This window comes from Melozone crissalis, unplaced genomic scaffold, assembly GCF_028551555.1.
Source record: "Melozone crissalis strain CALT ecotype California unplaced genomic scaffold, PUWL_Pcris_2 ptg000007l_1, whole genome shotgun sequence".
Lineage (NCBI taxonomy): Eukaryota > Metazoa > Chordata > Aves > Passeriformes > Passerellidae > Melozone > Melozone crissalis.
Window position 1 is genome coordinate 14,872,502 of NW_026535785.1, and position 14,999 is coordinate 14,887,500.

General features: G+C 40.7%; 1 protein-coding gene across 4 annotated transcripts in view; it reads left to right on the top strand.

The window, feature by feature from the left end:
• Positions 1–14,999, top strand: part of ZNF536 (zinc finger protein 536) — a 343,745-nt gene that overhangs the window by 145,745 nt on the left and 183,001 nt on the right. For 2 of the 4 annotated variants that reach the window (XM_054296232.1, XM_054296231.1), the window contains 3 exons: positions 5,208–5,346; positions 6,951–7,050; positions 11,764–13,935. In XM_054296232.1, coding sequence (XP_054152207.1) covers positions 11,766–13,935 — 2,170 coding nt within the window. In that variant the 5' untranslated portion in view covers positions 5,208–5,346; positions 6,951–7,050; positions 11,764–11,765. The remainder of the gene's footprint in view (positions 1–5,207; positions 5,347–6,950; positions 7,051–11,763; positions 13,936–14,999) is intronic. The other 2 variants (XM_054296230.1, XM_054296233.1) reach the window with 1 other exon arrangement.

A 14,999-nucleotide genomic window follows, 5' to 3' on the forward strand; every position in this document is an offset into this window, starting at 1 on the left:
TCTGATGCTCCTGTTATAAGTAGTGGGAGCCCAGTCACTGCCTCCCATGGCCAGGGGCTTGAACCTGAGCCACCAAACCTTTCTCCCCACTTTGGTCTGGCTTTGTGTTTTGCTGGAGTCACCTGCATTCGCACTGGTTTGCAGAGTGTGAATTAACATTGAGTGAAGCTTTACACTGGAGAAAGTGAACACAAACTGCTCATTTGCACAGGCTTTTCAAGAGGCTTGGAATAGTTTCAGTGAGAGTTTGTGGTGTTTTTGTGTGTGTTGTGTTGAAATCTTGCAGTGAAGCAGTCCCTGTTAGTCCCTGGTCCTTCTGATAACGACTGTAGCTGCTCTCAGCTCACTGTGGGGCTGGAGGCTCCTGGGATGCTGTCAGTCACTCAAAGGAGTTTGGTCAGAGCTGTTTGTGACCAGAGCTGGCTGCTAAGGATATATTACAGTCAGCAGAGTCCATCTCCCACCTGACTTTGCAACCGTAATTGAACTTGCCAGGGTCTGTCATCCTGGGATTGCATTTATCAGACTTTCTTTGTCAGCTTTGTTACCACTCACCTATCACCATGAGAGGCTGTCTTTTCAGCCAAGGGCCTGCAATGTTGCAATTAACATCAAAATTATTTCAAGGATTTTTATCCTGCAGGTAGCTTTAGAATGTTATTATATTTTTACAGTATTCCTTCTCCCCTCCTTCATCTATCTGCCATGTGTCTGCCAGGTTTTCAGTGCCTTTCTGTTAATGATCAAAGCTACTGTGCCCACATGAAACAGGGGTGCCTAAGCAGCATTTGGTGCCCAGCTTGTTGGGTCCTGAGGGCCATTGCACTTAAAGATGAGTCCTGTTTCACCACAGTCAGTGCTCACATCTCTGCTTCCATGGAAAGAGAGGGGATTCCCTTTCCTGTACCTGATCCCTCAGAGCAAAGGGAGGAGATTCTCTGTTCCCTTCAGGGGCTGCACAAAAGGTCCCATCTTTGCAAAGCCAAGAGCACTGCAAAGATGGGACCTTTTGTTGTGCTCACTGGTGTGACACCATTGTTATTCCCTTGGCTTAACTGCAAAACTGTGACAACTGTTTGGTACCACCATTCAGAGGAAAAGGCAGAATAATCTCGCTGCAACAGGTAGAGAGGATTTAAAATCAGCTGGGAAAATACAGGGAAGTACCCCAGGTCAGTTACTTTTGGTATAGATGCTCCTGTTTGGGGTTGTCTTCCTCCCTCTGAAAGAGCAGTGTGGTGTATTTCTTTTTGCTCCTCTAAAAGGACATAGGATAAAGAGCTTGTTTTCTGGAAATTCCTCAGGGTGGGTGTCTGAGCAGCACAGAGACTGCTAACCACACCCTGGTAAGCCCAAGCCACTTGTATCAGTGGGAAAGCAGCTCAGAAGGTCCAAGTTGGCCTGAGAGTTCCCAGCTCTGCTCTTGTGCTCATGACAGTGATCAATTGATAAAGTTAAATGGCAGAAGCAGTGATGTATCAGTAAGAATATGGGCAGAACAGAACACAACACCAATGCAATAAAGGGGATTTGTGTTTTCTTCTGCTTCATTTTACTTGGTATTAATTAGGTACATTTTTTCATGCCTTAGTCTGTGTGATATTTCCTCCTCTATCTTTTCCACTTAATTCTTTAACAAGTTTTTTCTTTCTGCTTTTTGGGAGACCACAAACACAAGGGGTATTCTGTGAAATGTTTGCTCTATTTTCCAGCATTAACCTGCTTCTAGTGTCCCTGCCTATTTCAACTGCATCTTTTACTCCATCTCATTTCACTCAAACTTTAAGGCTTTCTCAGCTTTATTCTTTTTTTCCTTTTTCCCCCTGGAAATTGGTATTAAACTAATATGATGAGTAATAACTCATGAAAGCCACTTGTATCTAAGAATCACTACGACCATCTAAATTTTGTGTGGTATTTTTTGTCACCAAGTCTATGTGTTATAGGGAGAAGAAGAATAAATCAGTTGGATTGAAGGAAAAAAGAAGATAGAATTTGCAGATAGAAAGTATTAACAGCCAAGAATCTCTGTTATTAAAAAAACAAAGCAAAAAAATCTAGCATTTTAAACAAATAAAAAAAATTATGCTGAAAGGTTTCCCATGAGTTAAAAAACTCTGTCTATTCAGCAGTCAATTATGTTTGATAAAGGAAAGCTATCTGGCATACTGGACTAAGCAATGGGAGTCAAGAGTTCTGGATGCTGTCCCTGGCTTCTTTACAGAGGATGAGCCATCTATTTAAGTCAAGATACATGGCAAGCTTTTTCCTAAATGAGATATGGAAATGATCAGTTTGGGATACTTATTTCTACAGTGCTGAAATTCTGAAAACCTTGGTCTCTTCATGCTCTTTGGGAGCACAGAAATTGGGCAAGTTACTTCTGAATTTCTACCTGTTTCCCCTTCCATTGTATTAAGATGTTGGATATTTCTGTACCCAGCAAAGAAGCATTTATCAAAGGTGTTCCTCTCCTCTCTGACTGAATTGATCACAGTGTGCTTTGGGATTCCATGTGCTGGAGGCCTTTAGGGAATGCTGGGGCAGGAGCTGCTGGGGGGAAACGAGGAGCTCTTTCCACATCTGTAGTGTGGCCCTTTATGCTTTTCATGGGGGTGACTTTTTTTTTAATATTGTTTTTTTTCCTAGATATATTGACCTTGAAGAATGCAGCAATTGATCTTTTCATTCTCTCTATATTTCTTCCTCTCTTTTGTTCCCCGTTTAGAATTATTGGGAGTAAAATAAATGCAGTTGTATTATATATGTACTTTAGGGGTACGTATTATCACATATGTTCTCTTTCATGTGCAACAAGTTACACAAGATTTAATATATTAATCTTTCCTTTTTCTAAAAACATTCTCTTAGGCACGTAGTTTCTGTCTTGATGTCATCACAGGTAGCCCATATGCTTAGTGATGCATTGTTTTGTCTACAGTCTAACTCAATAGCATGCAATTTGGAGCATCCTTAATTATCCTACAAACCATTTTGTGATAATGAAACCAAATATGGTGTAGACTTGGCTGACATCTCTGTGATATTACTTGGCATACCAAATATTTCTGTTTCAAATATAAATTGGTTACTGCTTCTTCAAAATATGCATTCTATTAATTAAATCTATACTTGAGACATCATCCCCCCACCTCCCAAGCTGTTATAAGTATTCTCTCTCTCCTTGTTCTGTATGCAGATAGGGTTGGGTATAGGCTCTCTAATGTGACAAAAAATAGGGTAACCTTGTGGTCTTTCAGTCCTACAACCACAGTTGAGTATGCAGAGTCTTTCCATATAACTAGGTCTTTTGTTCCACTAGAGCAAATGACTTAATTTGTTAGAGAGCTTTTTTTTTTTAAAGGTTTAACTGTAACAGTCTTTACCTAATAGACCTAGGATTGCAGGGAGGTGATTAATGTGAATTAAAGGATCTCTGTGACACAGGACTAAAGGACAAAATTACGGTGCTGTTGTTGTTGGCAATCCCACTCGTGCAATTTAATTCCTCCCTAAACCAGATTCCCAACATTTTGCATAAAGTTAAAGTCTAACTGGACCACATACTTTTCAAAACTCTCTCTATTCAGGGATGTTCTGTTTATGCATTTTCTCGGGCAATGAGTGTCTTTGTCCCTTGAAATCCATCTATTTATTGCAGTGACACCTACTGCTGAGAGAGCTGATCCGCAGCAGGCTCGGATCCTGTTAAACTTGGCCAACAAGCACTTTGTGACTCAACCAGCAGATGTTTCTGTGGCTCAGGTCAAAGGCAACTTATGGACTCAGGTTTTTTTGCTTTGCTCCTAGCATTAAGTGCCAGGAAAGTCAACACTAGGTACAGACAGCTGACCTGACCAGTAGCAGGAGGAACTGAACCAGGCCCCTGAGGATCTGCAAAGACCAAAGCATTAGTCTGTTGAGCCACTGTGCTGGCTACAGTCCAGCAGTTTCAGACAACTGACTATCTGATTGCTTGCCTGGGTTTTAGTAATGATTTCACATACTTATTTGATGATTTGTATCCAAGCTTATGCTTCTGACAGGTGCCCTTGCGAACAAAATCTCGCTGGGCTATCACATATGAATATTTCACAGTCAATCATACTTTGATCTCTGGGACATATGTGCATTTGACATTATATTTAGCTGTGCACAAAATCTAAGTCTAAGCCTTTGTGAAATGAAAAAAAAAATCATCAACCCATCATTACAGTTTTGGATTTAAGTTGTTTCAAACTGTGCTTTGAGTTCTGCGATCTTAACTCTTCTCTATTGATCTCTTTGTAATTGGTTCAGGGGGCCTGATCCTCCTGTCCTCTCCCAGCTGAAATGTTTGGCCTTTTATTTGGAACTTTCCTGTGTGAGGAATGCAGGATTAATAGGGTCAACATTATGTATCTTTTAATGTTATATAATGGGTTAGAGCATTGCAGACTTCCAGAGCAGTGCAGTGTCCTCAGATGAGAATAGGAGATTCAGAGCCCTTTCCATGCTGTAAAAATGACAAAAAAATGAAATAATAAATATGCTTTGTAGAGTCTTCCAGGCATTTTATTATTTTATTTGTACTCTGTAATGGTAAAGTGGTTCATTAAAAGCTTAATTTTAAGGTTTCTTCAATCTGATGTGGATGCCAGTTAGATTAATTAAAGTGAATGATCAGATAGGAGCTACAGGAAATTGATCAAATTGGAGAGGGTTTAATCAGTTGTATACATTCCAAATTACATGAAAATAACAAATTTACTTTAAAAAATGCTGTTTCTAAAGTAACAGAAGCTTTAGTTTAATGAAGCATTCCACAAATAAGGCTCCAATGTGAATTTTGGTATCACTCTTTTCTTTACTTTTGCCATCAAAAGATCACTAGGAAAAAAAAGTAAAATGAGAATCAATGTTTATAAGCTAAGAAATAATGATCCCAGATGCAACCAGTGCCTGGAAAAAAAAATCATGATTTTTTTTTTTTTTTTTAATCTACTGAACTTTCAGTAGCAATTATTTATCCTTCTCTTCTTTGGATCTGACTTCTTAAGTATATGCAAGTGAAATAGAATAAATAAGGAGGAAAACAGATTTTGCTAAGTCACATGCAAAGTAGCAATAAATCAAACAGCTTGTCTGCATTCTTCTAATCTTTCTGTTCTAATCTGTGAGTGAGATTTATAAATGACCTCTCCTCTCCTCTGTGCTCATCTTCCTAGATTGTGATCACAAACGGTTCACAGTCCTCCACTCCATGGGTGCTACCAACCAAAGACTGCTCTGGTGATTTATCTTCCACTGATCAGTTATCAGTCCCAAAGGCTGTGCTAACTAGAAAGTACCCTGCAGATGTAACAGGTATTTTAGAAAGCAAATCTCTTCCCAGCCCAGGGCAAAGGCAGTACAGCCTCAGCAAACCATTTTCTGTCTGCTAATGACTTTTGAAACTTCAAAATCCCTCTGCTAACCCTTCTTTAAGACATAAAAACTGTTGTGGAATGAGTTGGCTCTGTTGTTACTAAAGGAGTACTTTGTTTTGGAATCAATAAGCAGCTTGTTTAAATATCAGCACTACAAAGCAGCCACAGTTTTGTCAAATGCCTTCCCGGCTGCCCCCTGCGTGGTGCCGGCGCTGGAGGTGGGTGATGGAGTGGGGCTGTGGGATGGAGCCTCCTGGGATGAGGGATGGGGCAGCCCTGGAGCTTCCTGGGGCTGTGGGATGGGGCAGCCCTGCTCCCCCAGAGTTCTGGGCAGGCTGTGCTCTGCTCCTGCTCCAAACCAGCTCTCTCCAACAGGAGCTGCTAGTTACACGTGCTCTGCAATGCCCACAAAGCCTAAATGTGCTAATGTCACTAATGGTGATAGCCAATTACCAAGCTGGCCTTAATAATGTTTAAATAAAAACAAATAGATAGGGCACATTACCTGTAGGCCAACTTTCTTTTTTTTATTAAAGTCATCCTGTTATACTCCAGAAACCATATATTTTCCTGATATAATTATATTATACCCCAAGGAACAGGACACCTACTTAACAAAAACTCCTATGAAGTCGATGCAATTACTCTATTTTACATAAGTAAAATGAGAATAGAATCTGGCCTAATGTTTATTTCATTTTATCAGACTGGATAATGCTGTCCTGGTGGCATTAAATACAGCTGATCTCTCCCCTCCCCTTCCGTGCACACATGTTTTTGTTAAAATCCAACTATTTACATCTATGTCTCTTAGTATTGCCTACAAATCAGTCAAAGAAGAGTAGGTCATTTATCCTGCCCTACTGTTTATATATTAATCATCTGGCAAATAAACTGCTCAGTATCCTACCCACCTCAGTAATATTTGTGATGTAATTTGTTTGGATGCCCAAATGTCACCAGCGTTGATTGTAAGAGATGAAAAAAATGTACTTGCTCAGCACACCAAGCTCTGGGCTAAAATGTAAGCATGAAATCTCTGGTTTATTTTTGTAATAATGTTTACAGCTGTTTAATGACCCTGAAAGGGTTCAGTAGTCTGGTGTTCTGTATTTCTTAACAGGAGTGTATTATGCTTATAACAGCTTTAGTTCAACTGTTTCTGCTGCAACAATAAGAACAATATTTAATAAAAATTCAATATATATCCTGATCTCAGCAATACCTGTTTACGAGTTACTAAGAACTGAAGCAGTGTGTATTGGAGTATTTAGAATTTGCCAGTGGACCACAAGATAATGTAGATATATGTGAATTTTTCTAGCCGGAAAGATAAATACCAGGTCTATATTCTGAAAGCATAAGTAACAGTGTGTGTAGCTCTAACTGCTCGGAGGATCAGGGCCAGAGCGAGCTTGTCGTTTAAACACGTGAGCTTGTAAAGCATTACTTTGCTTACTGAACTGTAAATCTTTTAACTAACCTAATCTAAGCCATAATAACAGCACAACAGTGGCTTTAAAATGACTGTTTTCTCTACAGCACTGAAGAGGGGAGAGCTTCAGTGTGTGTGTGTGTCCAGCAGGAATGAACAGGTGTAAATAAGAGCTGAATTTGGTCCATCTGTTTGCAAAGATAACAGGTGTGTGTCTGCACATATGTGTCTGTATACAGATATTCATGTGCCTGCATATGTTTACATGTGTGCCCAGGCATAGATTTATCTTTAAATTCTCCCATCCTGCTTGCCATAATTTTTTTTTCTCTGTTTCCAGCAAGAGGAAGCTCAGCTTCTCGTATTACATTAATGTAGTTGTGATGACAGGCATTTCTGGTGTCATAATTGGTTTTAAATTCCAGTAATCCATTTCAAATAGTTAAATAAAATCTGTGTGTTCAATTGAAATGGCTAAAGCCAGAACTTTTGCTATTGATATCACAGGAAATAGTCTTGAGGGCAAAAATGTGAGCGAAATCAAAATAACTATTAGTATCATCAAAGGGACTTGAATGTCTCGCTGTACCTTTATGTAGGAGATGAGAGAGAGTATTTTATAATATCTGTATCCCACAGTGAGTTTCATAAGCTGAGCTCCTCCTCAGAGAACAGGATCCTGCACGCTGGGCACAGTTTGTGGCCAGATGGCCTTGGATGGTCGGTGTGCTGCCTCCCAGGGGTGCTGCTGCCCTGCCCAGTGCAGAGTGAGCCCAGCCGGGTGTAGCCTGTGTCTGCAGTGGGGTTGGTTTGGGGCATTTTGGCCACAGCAACTCACCTGGGCAAGAGCTGAGGGTTTCTTTGGATTGGAAAGGGCAGCCCGTGACTGCTGATCCCAACATGCTCCAGTGCGGTGCCTTGTCTTGAGAGACGCTGTCTTTACCCAACATTTGAGATAATTAAAGGTCAGAAATTTACTAAATAAACTTCAACAAATATATTTTGAATTCTTTAACAATCTCAAATTTGATTTGCAGTTCATTTTGTAAACATTTGTTAACTACAGAGAACATTGTGCTTCTGTTCCCAGCACGAGAGATGGCAAAACATTCTGTGCCTTTCCTCATACAAGAGATCAGGATCATGAAAATAATTTGATAGACTATATATTTAACAATTGAAAGCTAGAGGTCTTCCCTATCATGGAGCATCAAAGTAGCCCTTATTAAAGGACTTTTCTAGATTTTTTATTTTTGTATACTTTGACACCGAGGTGGGTACCATGAACTGCAGGGGCCTTAGTGGGGAATGAAAGCCCCTTGCTACATCTGGTGTAACCCTCTCTGGCCATAGATCTAGACAGGGATGATGGATAAAGAGAGAGAGAATGAAATTGCTAATTTTTTTTTTTTTTTTTTAGGGAAATTAAGAAAATTAGATTGAGTTATCTAATTCATAGTGGAATGATGGATGAGGCTGTGTTTTGTTTCTGTCTTGCATGTGGATACAAGATGAGATTTTGGTAGCTTTTGCTGTGAAAGGGCTAAGGGATACCAGGAGTGGTTTCTGTGAAAGCTGAACAGTAGCAAGGTCCCTGTGTTCAGAAAAGCTGAAACTGGGCATGGCAGGAGGAGAAATTCACAGGGCAGTACTTTCAGTGCCATGGTTATACTTTGCAATGAAGCCAGGTTGGAGTGAGGAACAGAGGAGACAATTCAGAGCCAGAGGGAGGAGCAGGCCTGCAAGAAGCAGGGGCAGATGAGGGAGAAATGCAGTTTAAGTGAAGAATACATCTTGAGGTGGTGGTGGCTAGATCCCAGGAACTGCACTGCTGATCAGAGTGGGTGGCATTCAGAGCTGGTTGTTGCTCATTAAGCAGAGGCTTTGCTGACCTTTCTGCATATTTAATAAAAAATGTAAAACATTTACCATGCCTAAAGATCCGTGTTGGGGGGGTTAGGCTCCCCCGACTTAATCCAACATTATTAGTCTTTAAATGAGAAATTATGGATTTGGTATTCCTCTAAATGATATTTTTGGTTGTTCTCTCAGTATTCTACATTAAATATTTCTGTATGATTTTGGAAAACAGAAAATAGCAAAAAGGAAAAATTGGAAAACTTGCCATGTTCCAGCTACAACTGCTGTTACTTTATTAAAATTATATTTGAAAAAGAAGCACAGAATAACTAAAACCTCAACCACAACTCCCCTCCCCAATCCAAATAACCATACATTTGAACTGATGCTTAGGGTTAAACATCAGAATTAATAAATTCCACTGGGATCTGTCAGCATTTCCAAACTTTGATAGAGCATAAAATGCTAAAATTAACTACCCAAACCTCTCTGAGCATGTAAAAGCACCAGGTCCTATTGAGATCAACTAAAAAAAAAAAAAATTAGACTGTAGTTTTGAAGCTGTTATGGAATAATGACAATTCACAAAGACCTTTCTAAACATTCTTCAATGTTTGTGTGCGTCAGCACATGCTATGCATTTCTGGAATTGTCACATTCTTGTTTGCCAGCATGCCTTGTTTAAGCATGGTGGGGAGAAATAACACTCCTGGGTATGTGGAATCCAGACAAAAAGTAGATTCAGGTTTTGGGGTTTCTCTTGTGTTGTTATTTGTGAGAGTATTTGTTATTTTTTTAAGAAGCACATAGGCAGATATTTAAAATCTCAGTTAACTTCAGGCAATGGCAGACCTAAGGACCACAAGTATTCAGATGTTTAATTAATCCTTTTGAACATGAATTTGGTTTGTTCCAAAAGTTAAGAAAACTTTCAAAAATTTAAAAAAAAAAAAGTGATTTGTGTGTACCCACATTTTGAATGATTGTGGTCTGCTGCACAGAAAACTTGAATGGAAATTAAGAATTTTCCTTGTTTGCTACATGGCCTTGGGTGAACACCTGGCTTAATTATGTTCTCCTACTCTCTACTTTTGGAAAACAGGCACTGCAAGCTAAATTTAAGTGGATTTCTTTTATAGACTTCTTTATATTTTTATGAATAACAACATTGACAGCAGGCAAATAATGGGCCCCCAATATGTGACCCAAATCAGACTGTTAAATTTTGAAAAAGATCTGTTATGTATATGGGCAAAATTAGGTGGCTCTTGTTCTTTTTTAATACACATGAATATAACTCTTTCCTGTACTTACAAGATCTGCATTGTGTCGCAACCTCAGTCATCCTGCCAGGAGCAAAGAGGTCTCCCCTCAAAGACCTCCCATACTTTGTTTTTAGGCCCTGATCCTGCAAATACTTAATCATGTGTGGAACTTTGCTTTCAAGAGTCACCCTTTGAAGTCTACTGGACTGCTCCCACGAGCACAATTACATGCATTTTAAGTGTGTGCCAGATCTGGACCTTGAATTGTCTATCAAGTGGCCACTGTGTAGCTGTGTGAGGAGTGGAGTCCACCCAGGGTATGCCTGGAGCCTTTGTGGAAGACACAGGGAAAAAAGGCTTTTGGCTAAAGCCAAAGAGAAGGTGACCAAATTAAATTTTTAAGAACCTATAGAATTCAGTGGTTTTGAGAGTGAATAAAGTGTCAAATCATGCCACTGAACAACAAAAATCTTAATTGTAGTCTAATATAATCTTATAGCATCATATAGTTTATGAATTAGTTATGAGAAACTTTATATTTTTAACAGAATTTTATAGATACATTATATCTGTATAGAGTAGAGAAGTGGCAAGGATGGATTATTGTGGACAATTATGCAGACCAGAACAGAGCACTTGTGTTTAACAAACAGCTCTGAATTCTAATTTCCTGCAATATACATAGTGTAGCTACAATTTGTAGTCATTACTGTGTATTAGGAAAGTTATTAGAATTCTTAAACTTGTTGAGGCTTTCCACAACACCTTTCCCAGATTTTAATTGGTTTTATCTAGTTCCATAAGAGAGCTCTTTAAAACAAATCAAAGTGTCTTAAATCACATGTATCACCCATCGAAAGACTTCCAGAGATATTCCTTCTGTAATCTGGCAAGTTTTCCTAGGAACAGAAATCTGAAGGTTCTCAACTATGAATTGAAAGACTTGGCAGAAGATAATTTATGTGCCTTTTGATGGGCTCAGTTTCAAAATGACAAAATAACAATGTTTTGTAACAGAAGGGTTAAATCTTAATCTCAAAGGTTTACAAAGCTGCTAGTCGCAGTCTCCTTAAAATTTAATATACCTCGTTAATGCTTACTTGCAAACACTGAAGGATTTTTATGATTATAATCATGTGTTACAGCACCTAGTACTGTTTCTAAGCAGCATACTAATCAGCTTAATGAGATATTACTGCACTTTTTGTTGACTAAAGCAAAATCCCTTTTATTGTTCTAAAGCTTGTCCTTTATTTTTTCCCAAAACATTATCTTGTTTTATTGTACACCAGTAAATATCATACCATCGGTTTTTTGTCAAATCATAAAACTATCTTTCTCATTGTAGAATGTGTAATATATTGAATATGGTTAATGGAACTGAAAGTTACAAATGGATTTCTATTTTGGGGTTTTTTTGCTGGCTTTTTAAATGAAAATGGGAGAGATGCATAAGATTTCTTTTTTTATAGGTTTAGAAATGCAGACAGGTGCATTTTCACAAGAAGGACAAGGGAGGTGGTAAATGCCTTTGCCCCTTCTGTAATAATTAGATTTTGAAATTGTCGCATATTTTAAAATAGTAATGAATAGTTCTTGGTACACATGCAGAATGAGTACATGTATGATCAAAACTGTCTAGCACAGTTGGCACTTAATACACTTTTAATTGTTTTTACACTAATTCCTTTGCATTATTATGAGTAGGTAAAACATAAAATGCAAATTGTACGGCAATGATTCAATGCTTGTAACTCTTTCACAGTCTGAATCTAAAATATCTTCTGATTTTCAGAGATGGAGGAAGCTAGTTTGTGCCTTGGTGTTTCTTCAGCTGTGCCAGAAGCTGACGCGCATCTCAACAGCACCATACTCAATGGGCAATATTCAATGAGTCAGAAGCTACACCAGATCACTTCCCAGCTCAGCCATGCCTTCCCAGAGCTCCAGAACAGGCAGAATCCCGAGGAGAAGGCGTCAGTGCCGCTAGAAGACAAAAGTCACATGTCCATAGCAAACCAGCCCATCAGCAGCCAGATGGCCCTGCTGGCAAACCAGCTCAACAGAGAGGTGGACACCAGCTTGAACGGGCGTGTGGATCTGCAGCAGTTCCTCAATGGACAGAACCTGGGGATCATGTCTCAGATGAGCGACATCGAGGATGATGCCAGGAAGAACAGGAAGTACCCGTGTCCCCTGTGCGGGAAACGCTTCCGCTTCAACAGCATCCTCTCGCTGCACATGCGCACCCACACCGGAGAGAAACCCTTCAAGTGCCCCTACTGTGACCACAGGGCAGCTCAGAAAGGCAACCTGAAGATACACCTGCGTACTCACAAGCTTGGGAACCTTGGCAAAGGTCGTGGAAGGGTCCGAGAAGAGAACAGACTTTTGCATGAGCTGGAGGAGAGAGCGATTCTTCGGGACAAGCAGATGAAGAGCAGCCTCCTGCAGCCACGGCCCGATGTGAAAGCACAGCAGCACACCCAGCCCATGCCGCTCGCAAACTGCAACTTGTCTGTGCCACCTAATCACAACACACCTGATATTTCAAACCCTGTTCCCTCTCCAAAGCCAGCCAGCGTCCAGGAAGAGGTTGTCGCTCAGACAGCCGGGTTCAGATGCACGTTTTGCAAAGGCAAGTTTAAGAAGCGAGAAGAGCTGGACAGGCACATAAGGATCCTACACAAGCCTTACAAGTGCACTCTGTGTGACTTTGCTGCCTCGCAGGAGGAGGAGCTGATCAGCCACGTGGAGAAGGCTCACATAACTGCAGAGTCAGCACAGGGCCAGGGCTCCAACGGGAATGGAGAGCAATCCACCAATGAGTTTCGCTGCGAGGTGTGTGGCCAAGTGTTTAGCCAAGCCTGGTTCCTAAAAGGCCACATGAGAAAGCACAAGGATTCCTTTGAACACTGCTGTCAGATCTGTGGGAGGCGATTCAAAGAGCCTTGGTTTCTTAAAAACCACATGAAAGTTCACCTGAATAAGTTATCTGTAAAGAACAAATCTCCTAATGATCCTGAAGTACCTGTCTCCATCAGCAGCATGTCCCAGGAAGCTCATGCAAACTTGTATTCAAGATATCTGTCATGTTTGCAGAGTGGCTTTCTTCCCCCTGACAAGGCGAGGTTGAGCGAACAAAATCAGATCTACAACAAAGGAGACATGCCCATGAAAGAGAAGGAAGTCTTGGGCAAGCTCCTTTCCCCCATTTCTGGCATTGGCCACGGCATTGCCGAGGGGGATAAACATTCTTTATTGGGCTGTCTCAATCTGGTGCCTCCTCTGAAATCCAGCTGTATAGAAAGGTTACAAGCTGCCGCCAAAGCAGCAGAGATGGATCCAGTAAACAGCTATCAGGCCTGGCAGCTTATGGCAAGGGGAATGGCCATGGAACATGGCTTTTTGTCTAAAGAGCAGCAGATACAGCGCAGCCACGAAGACACTTTGGCAAATGCCGGAGTTATGTTTGATAAGGAGAAGCGGGAGTATGTGTTAGTAGGAGCAGATGGCTCTAAGCAGAAAATGCCTGCTGATTTGGTTCACAGCACTAAAATGGGCAATCAGAGAGACTTGCCAAGCAAACTAGACCCTTTAGAAGGCAGTAGAGATTTTTTGTCACATGGTATGAACCAGGGACTCGATTACAACTTACAAAGTCATGGAAACATAAAAGAAAAGCCAACTGAATGCCCGGACTGCGGAAGGGTTTTTAGAACATACCACCAAGTGGTCGTTCACTCCAGGGTCCACAAAAGAGACAGGAAAGGAGAAGATGAAATAATTCAAGGTAGTCTTGATGAGCGGCGTGGGTCTGGAAGTGATCAAGAGTCTCAGTCTGTCAGCAGGTCGACAACACCAGGGTCCTCTAACATTACTGAAGAAAGTGGAGTAGGTGGGGGTCTCTCGCAGACAGGGAGTGCTCAGGAGGACAGCCCTCATCCTTCCTCACCCTCCTCTTCAGGTATGACAACTTCTTCTTCCCTCTCTGCACTGAAAGCTTCATAGCTGTATTTGGAATCATGGCAGTTAAGTAGTTCATGCATTCTCTTGTCAGGTTGTTTCCTACAGTCCACAGGGATGTGCTGTTATTTGCCAGAACATCTGTGTTTGGGTTCCTGCAATGCCTTTGAGGTTAATTCTCTGCTCACCCTTTTCCCCTCCAAGGGCAGCAGGTTTCCCAGCCTTTCAGCTGACACCTTCCCACCCTGCAGGGTCTGAGCAGCCACCAATGGCTGTGCCTCTCCAAGGGCCTCTCCCTCCAGGTTTTGGAAGGTGGTTTTCTCCTCCTCTTCTATTCGTGGTGCCTCTCTTGCAGATCCTGCCCTGTCCTTCACGTAAAAGGGTGAGGAAGGATGCCTTCTTTGAGCTGTAGTTAATAAACTGCATGTTGGCTCCCCTCTCTGATTGCCCTCCTTCTGACAGCCACGTCAGTTCCTTAGCTGTGTCCTTGTACGTGGCCACTGGACTGATTAAAAAAGAGATTCAGAAATACAAATTACTAACCTTTTGACAATGTTCTAACTTAGGTGCAGATTTTAACTTGTATGAAGCCTTCTGCTTAATTCACACCCGTTTGAAAGTACAAGAAAAAACAGAAGTCAGACTGAAACATTTTAATTGTATTATATGTCATATTAACTTGCTGTGTATAAAATAGCAAAGCAGATAATGTGTCATTGGAGATCTCTATAAAATATTGAGCTTCCTGGTACAATTTTTAAAGTTACTAGCCTATGACTGCTGAAATAAAATCTCCAAGTAATAACAGGTAAGATTTCTGGTCTCATGTATATTTCCAAAGTCACTTACTAATGGATAGTAAATTGAAAGTTATATCTTCAGCCCTTTATAAAGAAAGCACCTCACTAATACTGTAATCATTCTGCAAGCCTAACAACAGAGGAAATCATGCCATAACAAATACTCTGTTACTAATGGCAACATTGATTTCTGCAATCAGCCATTAAGTCTAGAAAATGAAAGACAGTTTGAGGTACCTTAAGGCATTACATTGCCCACTGTTAA